The sequence below is a fragment of the Staurois parvus genome, unplaced genomic scaffold (genome assembly GCF_062004578.1).
Source record: "Staurois parvus isolate SC_StPar_1 unplaced genomic scaffold, SC_StPar_1.0 ptg000162l, whole genome shotgun sequence".
Lineage (NCBI taxonomy): Eukaryota > Metazoa > Chordata > Amphibia > Anura > Ranidae > Staurois > Staurois parvus.
This window is the reverse complement of record NW_028317958.1, coordinates 6,762,298-6,779,707: the sequence shown is the minus strand read 5'-3', so window position 1 is coordinate 6,779,707 and position 17,410 is coordinate 6,762,298. Positions and strand designations below refer to the sequence as shown.

The following is a 17,410-nucleotide window of genomic DNA, read 5'->3' as shown; positions in this document are numbered from 1 at the left end:
TAAATACCTGGATGTTACACTTCCGCTTTAAGAAAGTCTTCCTGGAGTTCATTATTGAGTTAACTAACTTTTTGATATTGTTTTGTATCTGATTTGTAAATATGTTCATAGTTCTTACACAACACAAACGTTGAGACGCTGTAAAATCTGTATAAAAACGTAATGCATTGATGTGCAAATCTCATGAACCCAGATTTTATTCACAATAGAAAACACCTGAAATATTTAACCACTTCAACGCCGGGCACTTCTACCCCCTTCCTGCCCAGGCCAATTTTCAGCTTTCACCACTCTCACACTTCGAATGACAATTACGCGGTCATGCAACATTGTACCCATATGAAATTTTTGTAATTTTTTTCACACAAATAGAGCTTTCTATTGGTGGTATTTAATCGCCGCTGAGTGTGTTCATTTTTTGCACTATAAACAAAAAAAGAGCAAAAAATTAAAAAAAATGTTTTTGTTTCTTTTATAAAATTTTGCAAACAGGTAATTTTTCTCCACTGATGTGTGTTGATGTGGATGCGCTGATAGGCAGCACTGATGGGCATTGATGAGGTAGCATGGATAGACAGCACTGATGGGCACTGATAGGCTGCATTGATAGGTGGCACTGATGGGCATTGATGAGCTAGCATGGATATGCAGCACTGATGGGCATTGATGAGCTAGCATGGATATGCAGCACTGATGGGCATTGATAGGTGGCACTGATGAGCTGGCACTGATGATGCTGCATTGATAGGCAGCACTGATGGGCATTGATGAGGTAGCATGGATAGGCAGCACTGATGGGCATTGATAGGTGGCGCTGATGATGCTGCATAGATAGGCAGCACTGATGGGCATTGATGAGGTAGCATGGATAGGCAGCACTGATGGGCATTGATAGGTGACACTGATGAGCTGGCATTGATAGGCAGCACTGATGGGCATTGATGAGCTAGCATGGATAGGTAGCACTGATGGGCATTGATAGGTGGCACTGATGGGCATTGATGAGCTAGCATGGATAGGCAGCACTGATGGGCATTGATAGGTGGCACTGATGGGCATTGATGAGCTAGCATGGATAGGCAGCACTGATGGGCATTGATAGGTGGCACTGATGAGCTGGCACTGATGATGCTGCATTGATAGGCAGCACTGATGATGCAGCACTGCTGGGCACAGGAGGGTGGCACTGCTGGGCACAGGAGGGTGGCACTGCTGGGCACAGGAGGGTGGCACTGAGGGGTACAGGTGGGTGGCACAGGAGGGTGGCACTGAGGGGTACAGGTGGGTGGTACTGCTGGGCACAGGTGGGTGGTACTGCTGGGCACAGGTGGGTGGCACTACTGGGCACTGATCATCAGTGCCGATCACTTCGCTGACAATTGCCGGTTCTTGGCAGTACTTTCCTCAGGCTGTGACGGCGTGAGAAAAGTGCAGCCAATAACCGGCAACTGTATTTACCCTGTGATCTGCTGTGTCATTGGACAAAGCTGATCATGTGGTAAAAGGCTGCTGTGATTTTCCGTTTACCCTATACTGTGATCAGCTGTGTTCGTAGGACACAGTGATCACCGGTGGCGCTGGGGGCGCGCAGGGGGCGTGTTCTGGAATGACGTCCATGGACATCATCCCAGAACCAGACAACCGCGCTGTTGCCATCCCTCGGCTATAGCGCGGTTGGGAACTGGTTAAACTGAGAATGTCCCATCCATTTCAAAATCCATCTTATTTTTTTCTTAAAATGTTACATTTAAACATTTGCTATGTTTTCTATTTTCCATTGTGAATACAATATGGGTTTATGAGATTTGCAGATCATTGCGTTCTGTGTTTATGTAGATTTTACACAGCGCCCCAACTTTTTTTAGAATTGAGTTTGAAGTGTTTACAATATATAAATATATGGGACTCATCAATGTCAGAATTTAGAACTATTTGTAAGGTGGCCACTGAAAACTCACCCCAATACAATTGTAGAAAGTCAGTTCTGCTGATGGGGTTCAAAATCAGCTACAAGTGAACTTGACCTTTGTCTGTTGCTGAGCAGAAAGTGCTGATGGGTGAAATATCTGCTACAAATAATATGCAGCCAGTGAATAACGCTGCTTTCACAATGATCCATTTTTCCTCCACTTTTGTGTTTTAAAAAATAAAAAACAGAAGAAAAACACGTGACCATGTATTCCAATGGAACTCCTCACATCTGATCTTATCTGTTGCAGGTTCAGTGTGTTTTTTAAATACTGGTATCAGCATTTTTGGCACAGGTTTGGTGCGGTAAAAAAAAAGTATCAAAAAGGTACCTTCCCATTGAAATAAATGGAATACATGGTCAAAACGTTTAAAAAAACTAACCCGTGTTGCATTTTTGGAACAGTTTTTGAGTCATGTTCTGTAAAAACACACAGCAAATGCAGTAAAAACGCTTAGGTGTTTTTGCTATGGATCAGTGTGAAAGTAGCCTAAATGTAAAGGATATATATATTCACTAAAGTGTATATCAGTTCTTTTTACTATAAAATAAGTGCTTGGAAGATGCAAAAAACATGTTAAAAATATACTTCATTTCTTGTCCATACACCATACTGTATATGTTCAAATGTATGTACTGTATCTGTCTATCCCTTCTATTTAACTAATTCATCTGTCTATCTAACTCTTCCTTCCTTCTATCTATTTATTTAGTTTCTGCTTTTATCTGTTTATTCCTTCCTTCATTACTTGTGATTCTTCTGTCTATATAGCTCTATCTATCTATCTATCTATCTAATTTCTTCCTTCCATCCCTTAGTTTAACTCTTCCTTCCTTCCTTCTATGTATTTAATGTCTGCTTTTATCTGTCTATTCCTTCTTTCATTACTTGTGATTCTTCTGTCTATATATCTCTTTATTCATCCATCTATCTATTTAATCTATCTTTCTTTCCTTCCTTCGTTCCAATTCATCTATCTATCTATCTATCTATCTATCTATCTATCTTCCTTTTCATTTTTCTGTCTACTCCATCATTCCTTCCTTCCTGTTCTTTCATCTATCTATCGTATCTGTCTATCGTATCTGTCGTATCCTATCTATCTATCGTATCTATCTATCTATCTATCGATGAATATTGTATATGTTGTTTTTCAGGAAGTGGACCTTGTCATGCTGTATCTAAGCTCTGGATTGCTGCTACATGTAGTACACCTTGCCACGTTTGAGTTTGTATCTGCTGTCAGAAATGACTCCTCTAATCTTCAGAAGGTCAATCTTCCAGGTGAACACGTTCCATACTTTCTATACAGTAACCCAGAGGTGGCCGCCCTCTGCTCCCAGGATCCTCACTGTCCCTTTAGAGTAAGTTCATACAAAGCCACTATTGTTTCCCTGTGATTTGTCTGCACCAATCATGGTCTGTCCTTGCCGATCTGAAGTCCTGATGCGGCTGCAGTTCTCACATTCAGGAATATGGAGCAGGAAGTATGTAAAACTATAAAGGCAGATAAAGTTATTGGCAGCACAGTGGCTAAATGAGCACTTCCACCTGGCAGTACTAGGGTCATTGGTTCAAATCCCAACTATGGCACCACCTGCCTGGAGTTTGCATGTTTTCCCTGTGCCTGCGTGGGTTTCCTCCAGGTACTCTGGTTTCCTCCCACACTCCAAAGACATGCTGGTAGGTTAATTGGCTCCTGTCTAAATTGGCCCTTGTATATGTATGAATGTAAGTTAGGGACCTTAGATTGTACACCCCTTGAGGGTTAGGGACTGATGTGAATGTACAATATATATGTAAAGTGCTGTGTAAATTGATGGCGCTATATAAGTACCTATAATAAATAAATAACAAGTACTTTCAGATAGATATTAAAATAACTCGCTAGAGGCCCAATAGAGCCCAGCTCTTTAAAGCTGAACTGGTAAAATACACAAAGTACATATAGGAGCTGTTTTACCAAATGATTTATAGTTCTGTCCATACAGTCCTGAGATTTACACAGCTCTGCCTCACAGAACAGCCTTGTCTGGTAGGAGACATGATTTTTGTCCGCTGCAGTTAAAGGGGAGATACACTGCCAACTCATCCATCCATCCATGTCTCTATGCTTTACTTTGTTGAGAACTCACTCAGTAAGGACAAATAGATCTTGTAGCATTTGCTTCCTAGAGTCCATCTGCCCTTAGATCAGGCATGCATGCGGGAGAGTGTGATTAGCTGAGAAACCCCCTCCTCCCCTCCTAAAGACTCCTGGGATTTGTGACATCATTTGCTTAGGCCTGGAAATCAGAAAGTAACTGAAGAAATGTAAAAAAAAAAAAGTCCAGTTCACACTATTGTGCTGGAAACCGCATGTGGTTTGTATAGAAATTGCACTGCATTCCTGTTCAAATCACAAGGGAATTCTTTGTAGTACGATTTGAGCCATTAATTTTGTATGGCTCAAATTACACCGCAATTCGCAGCGCACGCACACGAAAGATGCAGGCACTTTTGTTTTCTGCACTGGAATCGGATGGCATGCCATTCACCCATGTGATTTGATTCAGCCAATCACACTGCATGTTCCTTGTTAGTAAATGAGCACTTCAGCAGAACCGATTGGGTTCTTGTGCTGCTTCCCCCTCTCCCAGTGTTAGCTCTGCTGTACAGGGGATTGCAACAGGTGGATAGCAAGTCAAATTAAAGTATATACACCGCTTGCATTAAAAATAAATAAATAAATGTAACGCTGTATTAATGAATATATGGCTACATTAACCCTTTCAATGCCAGGTCCATATGGATGTCATAGTGTTGGGTTTTACACACAATTCGGTAGTTGCAGCCACTGGGATTGTGTCTAAAATTGAGAGGCAGACTCCTGCCTGTCAGGTGGAATCAGTCGAGTGGCTGCTGCCCGATTTCTTCCACAGCCCATGGTAACGTGGCGCCCAAACCCCCCCTGTACACGCACATGCGCTCCTGCCAGACTAGAGAGACTGACGGTTGTTTTGTGTTTCTTCCATTTGTGAATGATTGTACCAACTGTTGTCACCTTCTCAGCAAGCTGCTTGGTGATAGTTTGGTAGCCCAGTCCAGCCTTGTGTAGGTCTACAATCTTGTCCCTTGAACAGCTCTTTGGTCTTTGTCATGGTGGAGCATTTGGAATCTGATTGTTTGATTGCTCCTGTGGACAGGTGTCTTTTATACAGGTAACAAAATGAGATCAGCAGCACTCCCTTTTAAGAGACTGCTTCTAATCTCAACTTGTTGCCTGTATGAAAGACACCTGGGAGCCAGAAATCCTGCTGAATGATAGGGGATCAAATACTTATTTCCCTCATGAACATGCAAATCTGCATCATTTGTTAGACATGCATTTCTTTTGAATTTTTTGTTGCTATTCTGTCTCAGTGTTACAATACACCTACCATTCGATTTTTCGACTGATCATTTCTTTGTGAGTGGGCAAACATTCAAAATCAGCAGGGGATCAAATACGTATTTCCTTCACTGTATTCTGTGCTCCGCTTGCCCATCTGCGGGTCTGGGGCTGACATGGTGGGTAGCGGCGGGTGCAGGAGAGAGAGGAGAGTGGACGCACAGTGGCTGCTGTCAATTTGACAGCCGTGTGGGTGCTGGTGTGTGAAGACGTGGGTCCCCGAGTGCAGTTAGAGACCCGCACCCCCAGATGTCCATGCAGCTGCTGCATCCCAATTGACATGAATGGATCTGCCTACCTGGGAATGCATGGGACACCTGTGCATCCACGTGTAGGCAACACGGCCTTCACACAGGCTTTAGCATGCCAGTGTGGAGGGACTAATTGAGGTTTTGAGTGTCCGAAACTTTACTACAAGACATTGTAACAAGGTGTCACTTATGTCTTCAGTGGTTCATTCACACGTATACGTGCCGTGGCTCCTCCCCTTCTTGCTGTGACCCATAAAGCAATGAGTATGATGTCACAGCTGTCACTTTCTCCGGCTAGAATAGCTGGGGAGAGATGTATGGCAATGGGATCTACATTTCAATACATCCAGGGGAGCCCAGAAGAGACATGCAGGGGCCTTTAGACCCCTTCATGTCTCATTAAAGAGAACCTGTCACTTAAAAATCATCACATAGGGGATTTTGTGTCTGCTATGTGATAGGAAAAAAAAGTAAAAAAAACTTTTTTTTTTGCAAAAAAATAAAGTTACACCCAAGCGTATAACACCCCCCCAAAATTTTTAGCCCCCCCCACTCCCACATTTACACACGTAGGAACGTTAATGCAATCATTGGGGGCACCTTTGTGTGAGAATGTCCATTGCGACACACATGTTACATATCGTCGCGTACGCCAGAGTGTGGGTAATAATTCTAGCACAAGACCTCTTCTGTAACACTAAGCTGATGACCTGTAGGGGCTTTTGAAGAGTCGCCTATAGAAAATATAGGGTACCGATTTTGGCGCCATTTCATAGGCACACACAAATTTAAGGTTTGGCATGTTGGGTATCTACTTACTCGGTGCAACCTCATCTTTTATATTTTATAAAATATTTGGGGAATTTATTGCGTTTTGTTTGCCCTAAAATTCACTTTAGTGTGTTTTTTTTTTTTACTGAAATTTTGCTGAAGGAGGCAGGGCAACATAACGTTTACGGTGAAGATCCGCTTTAGTTTGTGTCTTTTATATGTACCTGGAGTTTAGCTTTATCACTGGGTAAGGATTTTCATTTTTAATCCAATGACTGCAAATTTTCAAATCCTATTGGCGTTCTGCCCCCATCCAAAAAAAAATAACTCACTTTTTTTAAAAGAAGTTTTCTTATGTTGGAGCTTTGTGAATTGAGCATTCAGTGTACTTACAAATATTCTATAGTTTCCCTTTCAATTTCCTTAAAAATATCGGTTGTGTTTTTTTAGGAGCACCTGACCAATCATAGGTCTTGCTGGGGCTATGAGAAGTCATGCGGAAAGAAGCACAGGTTCAGCTATCCCGTGTGTGACATGGTTGACTCTGCTTGGTACGTGGTTTACAGCTGGAGACAGATATTTTATTGCCTTAAGTTTAATAAGAAACCGAGTGTACTGAAGGTGTGCCAAAAGAGTGATCCTGGAGGCTGTAAAAGTTTATTTGTACCCGCAGTTTATCATTTTATCCTGTCCATAAATGCAGTTAATGGTTCTTTTTGATTGCAAAAAATTTGAGTGTGTGCCTGTACTTACACATGCTTACAAACATATCATCCAGAATGCATCTGTCTGCATTCAGGGTCATACATATCTACACGTGTGCATACATGTGTTTTTTTTAACAGAACACGTGTGCATGTTTATGCAAGTATTGGCATATGTCCATGTACAGCCATTGGATTCTATGGGAGACTGTGGAGACCTATGGCTCCTGGGTGGTGAAATATGCCCAAATTTTATGCCGTGCAGCCCCAGGCACCCATGTTTAGGAGACCTAACATGCTCTAGCTTTAGGGCTGCTGTAAAACAGTGAACAAATAATCAACCTAATGGTTACCTGTTAAATTGAATTTGTCATTTAGCATGATGTAAACCTGATTTATACTAATCACTTTATTGTGTTTTCTTCTACAAAAAAGCATAGTTAAAGTGTTACTAAACTCAGGACCCTGCATTTACATTATCTGGTCTCCCAAAATACATAGAACATGAAAGTGCAATTATTTTAGTAAGTATAAATGGCTGAATACCTTTTCTCATCACTGGTTAAAGCTTGTAGGAGGAGTTTTCATTTTGCTTTAGGAGGATGCAGAACCCCTGACCTCTGTCTGAACAGTGCTGATTGGCCCTGTGCTGATCACATGCACATTAACCAAGAAAAAAAAACTTCTACAGCAATACACACCAAACTGAACATGGGCAGCGTGACTCCACATGATATGTCTTATCAGGAGATAGGAGGGGAGCACTGGAAGAAGGGGAGGATCAGAAACGTCCGTGTTCTGTCTCTCCAATCTAAGCATTGATAGTGTGATCTCTGTAACTTACAGTTGTGATGAGATAGCAATAACGTCAACCTCAGTTGGATACCACAGTCAGTGGCTCAATGAGAATGACATCTTGTGAAGTTTATTCCATAAACCGAGAGAATCTTACAATAATGAACATTCGATAGGTCAAAAGATCATAATGTTTCTGCTGCATGCCACAAGGCTTGCTGCAATGCATTCGTGGGAAAGGGGGAGGGCTATCTATACAACATTAACTAAACCAAAGGAAAGGGAGGAGCAGAAACAAAATATAAAAAACATTTAAAGGCATATGACAGTCATGTGAAACATGACAGTCAGGATCAAACAGCCTTTTTACACAATGCGGAGGATTAACCCCTTAGGTCCCACAGTGAGTATAACAAGCATGTTTTACTGCATATATAGACTGATTTTACTGTTTTGGGTTTAGTAACACTTTTTGCATATGCCTGTGTGAGGGCCGTGTTTGGCTGGATGGCGATGCACAGGTGTTCTGTGCATCCTCATGCAGGCAGTCAAATTCATGTCAGTGGCTGCTGTCAATTTGGCTGTCACAATCCGTGTGGCTGCTGGAGTGTGAAGACGTGGGTCCCCAAGTGCACACTATTTGCAGTTAGAGACCCGCACCCCCAGATGTCCATGCAGCTGCTGCATCCCAATTGACATGAATGGCTCTGCCTACCTGGGAGTGCATGGGACACCTGTGCATCCCCATGTAGGCAACACGGCCTTCACACAGGCTTTAGCACGTCCATGTCAATTGTACACAGCTTGGAGGGACTAATTGAGGTTTTGAGTGTCTGAAACTTTACAACAAGACATTGTAACAAGGTGTCACTTACAGTTAGGTCCATATATATTTGGACCCAGGCACAATTTTAATTGGGCATGCATTTCACTTGCTGAAGGCAAAAGTAAAGGAAAGACTCACAAAGAACTGAAGACAACTGCAGTTAGAGCCTGGCAAAGCATCAGAAAGGATGAAACCCAGTCTTTGGTAATGTCCATGGGTTCCAGACGTCAGGCAGTCATTGCCAGTAAAGGATTCTCAACAAAATATTAAAAATGAACATTTTATTTATGATTATATTCATTTGTCCAATTACTTTTGGTCCCTTAAAAAAGGGGGGATGGCTACACTTCAGAGCTGTAATTTCTAAACCCTTCCTCCAATTTGGATGTACATACCCTCAAAAGTGTGCACTTTTAGCCCATATCCATTATATAACTATAGCTTGAATATGTTTTGGTAAATACCTGAAAAAAGCTAAAATTGTGCTTGTGTCCAAATATATATGGACCTACCTGTATGTCTCTAGTGTTTCATTCACACGTACACATGCCGAGGCTGCGGCAAGAATTTCACAGCACGTAGCATTCAGCGGTCATTACTACTGCCAAACACAACCCATGCAATTCTATGCGGCTGCCCTGTGGTTGGGCAACATTTACAGGATTAAAGGTTAAGTTCACCTTTCCACAAAAAATAATAAATGCACATTTTTTTTGCAGGTAAAAAATGTGTATTTATTATTGTTTGGGTTAGGATCCTGTAAAGCATTGCACCAGCGATCAGTAGATCGCTGATGCCATGCAGGTCTCCTGCAGACTGTCAGTGTATCTGCTTGCCTGTACATCCTGTAGGGGCATGCTGATACTGGCTGACAGGAAGAGTCATTGAACTATGACAGGAAGAGTCATTGAACTATGACAGGAAGAGTCATTGAACTATCACAATGCTCCACACCGCCATGGTAGTTAATTGAGAAATTCAAGCTGACAGCCGCTAAGGCTGTTGGGACTTTTAGTCCATTTATTCACAGAACACTGTGAATGAATGGCGTGGAGCCCCACATGGCCATGCTGTTTTTGAAAAGTGACAGCTAGTAGGAGGAACTTTTCCCTGTACTTCTGTCATGGTGGGGGTCATGGGGCGGCGGCTGCAGGATCATGTTCCATGTTCCATCCTAAAAGCAGGTGGCTCATGTAACATGTTCCTAAAGAGGAACTTATCCCTTAAATAAGGCAGTGAGTAGGCGAAATAACACCTCACCGCCTGTAAAAACACTTCTGAAAAGAGATCCACCGTGAATCGCTTTTCAGCGGGGTGGCAAGTACTGCCGCACTATGTGAACAAGCCGGAAATGACTCTTGTATCTATCCCCTATATGTTTCGATTTGATTTTTTTCTAACAAATACTGTTTGCAGTCATAATACATAATTAACTTTTGAATTGCATGCCATAAAAACACGCAGACCGCGCATTGGTGTCACTTAAATGTATTTGTTCTTGAAGGGCAAAGACCTTAAAGGAGGCTCAAGAAGTGTTCTGGAGACAGGCAGACTTCGGATATGTGAAGGAGAGGATCGATGAAATGCAAGTTTTATGTCGTCCTCGCAGGCCGGTCAGTATTCCTGAGCAGATTATTCTATCATTGATCACCATGGTATAAAAGAAATAATCCTTCCTATAATTCTCTCTTTTAGGGTGACTCACTACTGGCCTGTTCTGCCAACCTTCAACACTGCAGAGCCACCAACCTCTACCTGGACTTGAGAAATCCTAGAAGAGGCCCTGACAGGTCAGACAGATTTACAGAACTCCGGCCTTAAATAGCAATGCCTATTTAACCCTTTCATTGCCAGAGCTGTTTTTTGAATTTTTAAATTATTTATTTAAAACCCCCAAAACAATTTATATTTTCTGAAAGCAGAATTCAAAAAATGGTAGTAGACTGCAATTTAAAAGCACCTACAGGTCATCATTTTGACGTTAACCATAAATAATGGCCCTAGAATGATTGCTCTTACTCCAGCGGTGCACGGTGATGTGTAATGTGTAGTACAATCAATGTTTTTGACATGTGCGTCTTACATTTTGTGTTTTTGGTAGGGTTTAAATGCTTGCGTGTAACTTTTAATTTTTTGGACTTTTTTTTCACTAAATTTTAATGTTTATCACATTGGGGACCAAAAAGCTGAAGGTAAAAGGGGGGGGAGGATAATGCAAATAAATCGGTGAATAAATACAAAGCTCTAATTCTGATCGAAGGCAGAAAGGCAGGCTGATGTCATGAACTCCGCCTCAGCCAATCAGAAGAGGCTTTGTATTTATACATATATAACAAGGTTTCCTCTCATTGGCTTAAGCATTCTTTTTAAATGACACTGACAAAAATGGCAAACCAAAAAATATTTATAGAAATATTAATAGAAATAAAAAAAAAGCTGAAAAATAACTAAGGTGAGATGGGAAAGAAGGAGCTAAATGGGGATACATATGGTTACCTAAGGGTTATTAAGGGGCCTAAAGGGATACATTTTATTTAGCAAAATAATTTTTTATTTGTAAGGATTCTTTAACCACTTCACGTTCGGCCCGTGTATATAAACGGCCGGACGGGAGCAGTGCAGGGGCGGGTGGCCGTTTATAAATGGCCTCCTCGCCCCCTGCTTGTGCGCACTCGCTGGGAACACCGATCGCTGTACTGGACCGCTGTTCGGGCCAATCGGTGAACACATGAAGAGTAGTAAGCAAGATGGCACTTCCTGACATCATTGCTTACTATATGTGAAATCTGTGAACGATCACAGAGGTCACATGGTACAAGGCTATTCACAACAGCCTTGTACCATGTGACAAGCTGTGGCCAATCACAGTTCACACAGTATTTTTCAATGGCTGCAATAGTGCAGCCAGAGAGAAGGAGAAATGATTGCTTTTACAGCCTTTATGGGTGTAAAAGCAATCAGTGTAAAAAGAAAAAAATCTTCATAACCCCCCACAAGTAGGAGTACTAATCTTCATGTGATCACATGGTGACACTGTACTGCTAGGGTGACAGTATGTAAAAAAAAAAAAAAAACATAAATAATATAAAAAAATAAAATAAAAATGCAAAAAAAATTTTTTTAAATTATAATTTTTGGTAATAAACTAATTTGGGTTATTTTTTTTTTTTACTAAAAAGATAACTGAATACATTTTGGCCAAGATTTATGAAGGAAGATTATTTATTTGCAAAATTTTATAAGAAAAACACTCTCTTTTTTTTTTTCAAAATTTCATTTATATAGCAAAAAAAATAAAAATCCCAGTGGTGAATAAATTCCACCAAAATAAAAATGGTAAAAAAGTCATATGGGTACAGTGTTGCGTGACCACGCAATTGTCATTCAAAGTGTGATAGCGCTGACAGCTGAAAAGTGGCCTGGACAGGAAGGGGGTAAAAATGTCCGGACTTGAAGTGGTTAAAGTGGTTGTAAAGGCTCAAGGTATTTTACCTTCATGTATTCTATGCATGAAGGTAAAAAACCTTCTCTGTGCAGCAGCACCCCCTAATACTCACCTAAGCCCCCTCTCGATCCAGTGAAGTGCACTGGAGTTTTGGCTATTTTGGGACTCCCTCTCCTTATTGGCTGAGACAGAAGCGGGAACCATTGGCTGTCAATCAAAGCCATTGATCTAATGAGAAGAGAGAGGGGGTGGGGCCAAGCCATAGCTCCGTATGTGAATGGACACACGGAGCAGTAGGTGCCCCTATAGCAAGCTGCTTGCTGTGGGGGGAACCCGACGGGAGGGACGGGCAAGGAGCGCCGATGGGGGATCTGAGAAGAGGAGGATCCTGGCTGCTCTGTGCAATACTACTGCAAACAGCAGGTAAGGATAGACATGTTTGTTATTATTATTTTTTTTTTAAATGAGCCTTAGAATCACTTTAACTAATGTTATATGCAGATCACATCTTTGATCTACATATGAATACACTATCACCTTGGATTTACTCAATGACACTTGCAGCCTATCTGCAAGTGTCATTTTACACATTTTACGCATTTTTGCAGCCCTTCCTACTATGAAAACAAAGCAATTAGTGGCTGTCATTTTTTTTTACGTTTTCAAAGTACAAATGGGATTTGACAATCAGGAGAAAAAAAACAAAGCAAAAACAGGTTTTGAGTCACATCAGTCCATGCAATGTATGTTTATAGAAAACTCAAAAAGGAAAAACTAGGTTAACCTCCCTGGCGGTATGATTCTTTCCGATTTTTTTTTTTGTGCTGAAAGCGGTACCATTTTTTTGCATGGAAATATGTAGTGTTTTATTGTAGGCTGTAATTTTTAGGAATAACTCACTGAAATCTGTCCGAACAAGAGTCTAGTAAACATTCCGGATATGATAAAACTTAAAACACGAAATCATAAATTATAATTTAATAAATAATCATAAAAAATAATAATATAATAATAAATTTGATTCAATAATATAATCCAAAAACACTGAAATTTGAAGTATAGCGGCAAATTCGCACATCGCTGAGCAAAGTCGCAAAATTGTTTTCAGTGTCTGATGACGAATTTCACCACAAATCATCACTCAATTCTGCAAGTGGTTCTGATTTACTATCGCTGTTCTAAAACCGCTTTTGACTTAAAGGGACGCTCTTTGGACGCCATGGACTTTTCTAAGTTTCCAGGCAGAAAGAACAGTCAAAATGCCGGCAGGGCACAGGACAAAGCACTCAGGACAAAATGTATGTGAAATGCATTGAAACATCAATGACAGCAAAAATGACATTTTTTAAAAATTTCAAATTTCCCGTACGTCCCGACGTCACAGGGACCGGAACACGGAAGCCGGATGCCGGCATCGGCCGGAAGAGATGACCGGGGACACTGCAGGGGACACATCGCGGGAGCGAAGGACAAGTTAAGTGCTGCAGGGACCCCCAGAGCAACGCCACATGGTAAGCCCGAGTGTAGCTCGGGGTTACCGCTCTCGGTATTGAAATTTTACCCTGAGCTACACTCGGGAATACCACTAAGGAGGTTAAGAGAGACCGCCCCATGCTGTATAATGGTATCCACACACTATGTATGACATGTTAACAGTAGAGGGGAATACTCTAGTAAGAATCTTAAAAAGCAGACCAATTGTCATTAGGAACATACAATGGGTTGAAAGAAGCAGAGTCATCCCCTCACTTCCATATGATGTCATAATCATTCTGTTCTCCAAAGAGAAAAAAAGGGGTGGGGGGAGAGGAGAAGGGGGTCAAGGAACTAGTGGCTGCCATTTTGACCTCCCGTAATAGCAGTGAATGACTAATAGGCTGTGTGGCTGGGGTATAGTTAAGTATTTGCCTGGATTTTTGCTGTAAGCTATATAATGGGTAATATTTATGTTCAAATGTCTGGCTAATTAACTTTGTTTTCTTGAAAAATAATAGACCCTCAGATGTTGCTGATTTCTCAGCGATTGTCATTTTTTCATAGATTTAAGGAGGATTTTATCCAGGAGGGTGAGATTGGAGGTCACTGTGAACTGGACTCCGAAAAGCTGCAGTCTCAAGGTCAGCGGAAGAGTCCCTTGCAGTCTTGGTAGGTCTCATCATTTCCCGTTTCATTATGTAACCCTGCAGGAAAGGGTCTTGTGTTCTACAGTGGACCTAAAACCATTTTTTTTCTAGACGGGGTAGAGCATGGTTAAAGCTCTTGACATTTTTTCTTTTGGTGTCTTGTGTCCTATTGAGGAAATTACCCTTTATCTCTCCACTGGAACAGGTCTCCCCTTTGGAAGATTTCTCCTGATCTCTTGTTCCAGTGACATTTGTAAATTTCTAGATTTCACATCACTTTCTGACAGCAATAGATACTAAAGGATAAGGTCACCTTTGGGAACATGTTGCATGTTCCACCTGTTTTTAGGGTGGGACAAGTAACATGTTCCCATAGCTGTTGCCCGCTGCCACCCCTTCCCTTTGACAGAAGTACAGAAGTTCCCTGTGCTAGATGTCACTTTTCAAAAACAGCAGAGCCCTGCACAGCCGTGTCATTCATTCACAGTCCTCTGAATGAATGGACTACGTGTTCCGACAGCCTTAGTGGCTGTCGGCTTGTAGGTCTCAATGAACTATCACGGCACTGTGGTAGTTCATTGATTCTTCCTGTCAGAAGTATTATCATTATTATTACACAGGATTTATATAGCGCCAACAGTTTGCGCAGCACTTTACAATATAAGGGAGACAGTACAATTACAATACATTTCAGTACAGAAGGAATATGAGGGCCTTGCTCGTAGAGCTTACAATCTAAAGGCGTACGGGATGTACTAGCAAGCAGGTACATTGATAGTCTGCAGGAGACCTGCATGGTGTCAGCGATCTACTGATCGCTGGTGCAATGCTTTAAAGGCTCTGAAGACAAAAAATAATAAATGCACATTTTTTTTATCCGCAACAAAATGTGCATTTATTATTGTGGAAAGCTAAACTTATTCTTTTAAAAAATGAACAGTGCACCAAAAACGAAACTTAAAAATCAAAAAGTTTATTGGGGTTCACATGCATAAACTGATAAAAAGTTCAAAAAGAAAGCATATCCACCAATATTTCGTGGACCTTTCTGGACTCTTTTTCCCAAGGTGACAATCATGGTCCAGCAAGGCCCAGAAACGATGGTGGATATGCTTTTTTTCACATGTTGTCCACTTTCTGCATGAAAAACTCAATTAAATTTTGATTTTTGAGTTCATTTTTGGTGCGCTGGCCATTTCTTGACTGAGCGACAATACAGTGTTACCATTAGCTGTGAACCCATTTTGAGGGCAGAGGAGGGTCTGGTGATGGGTGAGTTGGACTCCAGCAGTAAAAGCCTGACAGTGGTTCCAACCCATCTTCACTCTACCTAAACCAAAAAGACCTTGTTTTTGCTTTAGATATAAATATATCAGGGCCATGAGCTATTATCATCTTCCTACAGTCACCTATTAAATCCAGCCTTTCAGAATCCACCTTTCATTTGACCGGTGTGGGTACAAAGGTAATTTTTGGTTCTGTGGAGATATCCGTTCTTGCATATTCTGCAGAGTATATAAAGTATTACCATTTAATAGGTTTAAATAGGAAATCCTGTAATATAACCTGATATTGGGGTAAGGGCTCCACGATACAAGTGCCCATCTTAAAGAATATGTAATTTCATATTCCTGACATGTGCCTGCTATACCATGTACTTGTATGAAAAATGATCCTCTTCTCTTTGTATTGCTTTCTTCGTGTGAAATCCCTGGTGTTCCTGCCAGTCCCTCTGCTTTGATTAACGACTTCCCACCCCCCATTGACATCCTGGACTTTCAGTGGTTATACCGAGATGATGCATGCAGCTACAGACATCATCCTGGTATCTTTGTTTTCAACTGGCAATTCTTTTTTAAGTAAAAGCAATCCTAGCAGCTAATGAGCCACTGGATCACTTTTACAGGTGGCAGGAGGGGGTCCCGTGCTTGCCCGTCCCATCAGGGAATTCGGGATCGCAGCCAGCTGACCATAGAGATCGTGGAGTACCGGATGATCCCTGATGATCTCATCACTTCCAGTTTCCTTGATGCAAACAACGCCATTTTTAAATTGGTAAAGCATCTAAGCACACTGATCATGGTGTGATTAGTTGCTTGTAAGGGCAGAGGAGACTCTCTGTAAAGAGTACCTGTAACAGCCTAATGATGTCACAAGGGATCTTTACATTCCTTGTGACAGCAATAAAAGTGATCAAAAAAAGAAACGGTGTAAAATGAAAAAAGTAATATAAATAATAGGGGAAAAAAAATGTAACGCAAACTTAAAAACTGACCACACTAGGCATGAGAACACAGCATTCTGTAGCTGTGCTGGGAACTCAGTGTGCTCTATTCCAATGATCAGACTTGTACTGACAGAACCCCCCCCCCCCCACACACACACACACACACACCTAGTGTTTCACTGGGCAGACCAGTGTATGCTGTCTCTCCTCCCCCTGATCCTTACGTAGCTAAGAACGGAGGGAATAAGATCACTTTTTTTTATATCTATACTCAAATGTTTTGCGTTTATTTCTATTTTAAATTTAATGTTTTTTTTACAGGGTGAGAATTTTACTTCTACTATACATAATAAAGGTCACCAATAAGTTCCTAACAGGTGCCACCAGGGGTAAAGGGTCATTTCATCTACTATCTGGTTGGGTTGCTGACTGGTTGTTCTGTAGAATTATCTACCCTTGGGGACCCGCAGTGCTGTGCTTGCTACATTATCCACTGTGCAGCCCCAAGATTATCTACCCTTTTATGTGCACTGGAACTGGAAAACCTTCAGGGCTATATTTAAAGCAAACATTTTCTAAGAGAAACCTGACAGCTGCTATTGCTGACCACCTTCTACAATTGCTAGTTCCCTGGCTCTTAAGCTGTCCCTTTACTATAGCACTGGCCTGCAACAGGCATATAGATCATAAATGTCTTTAATAATTTCAGAGCTCCTTATCTACATTTTTGATTGTGGTCATGGTCACTCAAGGTTTTGATGCTAGAGAGTCGGGTGACAGCCGGGCAACTAGCATTCACAGAAGGAGGGTTGGGCTACAGAGTGTAACGGTGTTCCAACACTTTAGTTTCTTTGGCAATGCTTTTTGC

At 41.4% G+C, this 17,410-nt stretch overlaps 1 protein-coding gene across 1 annotated transcript in view; it reads left to right on the top strand.

Moving 5' to 3' along the window:
* EOGT (EGF domain specific O-linked N-acetylglucosamine transferase) overlaps positions 1-17,410 on the top strand; it is a 93,273-nt gene that overhangs the window by 8,234 nt on the left and 67,629 nt on the right. The window contains exons 2-6 of the mRNA XM_089676020.1: positions 3,128-3,334; positions 6,873-6,973; positions 10,252-10,360; positions 10,443-10,537; positions 14,233-14,337. Of these exons, the coding sequence (XP_089532146.1) occupies positions 3,143-3,334; positions 6,873-6,973; positions 10,252-10,360; positions 10,443-10,537; positions 14,233-14,337 (602 nt within the window). The 5' untranslated portion in view covers positions 3,128-3,142. The remainder of the gene's footprint in view (positions 1-3,127; positions 3,335-6,872; positions 6,974-10,251; positions 10,361-10,442; positions 10,538-14,232; positions 14,338-17,410) is intronic.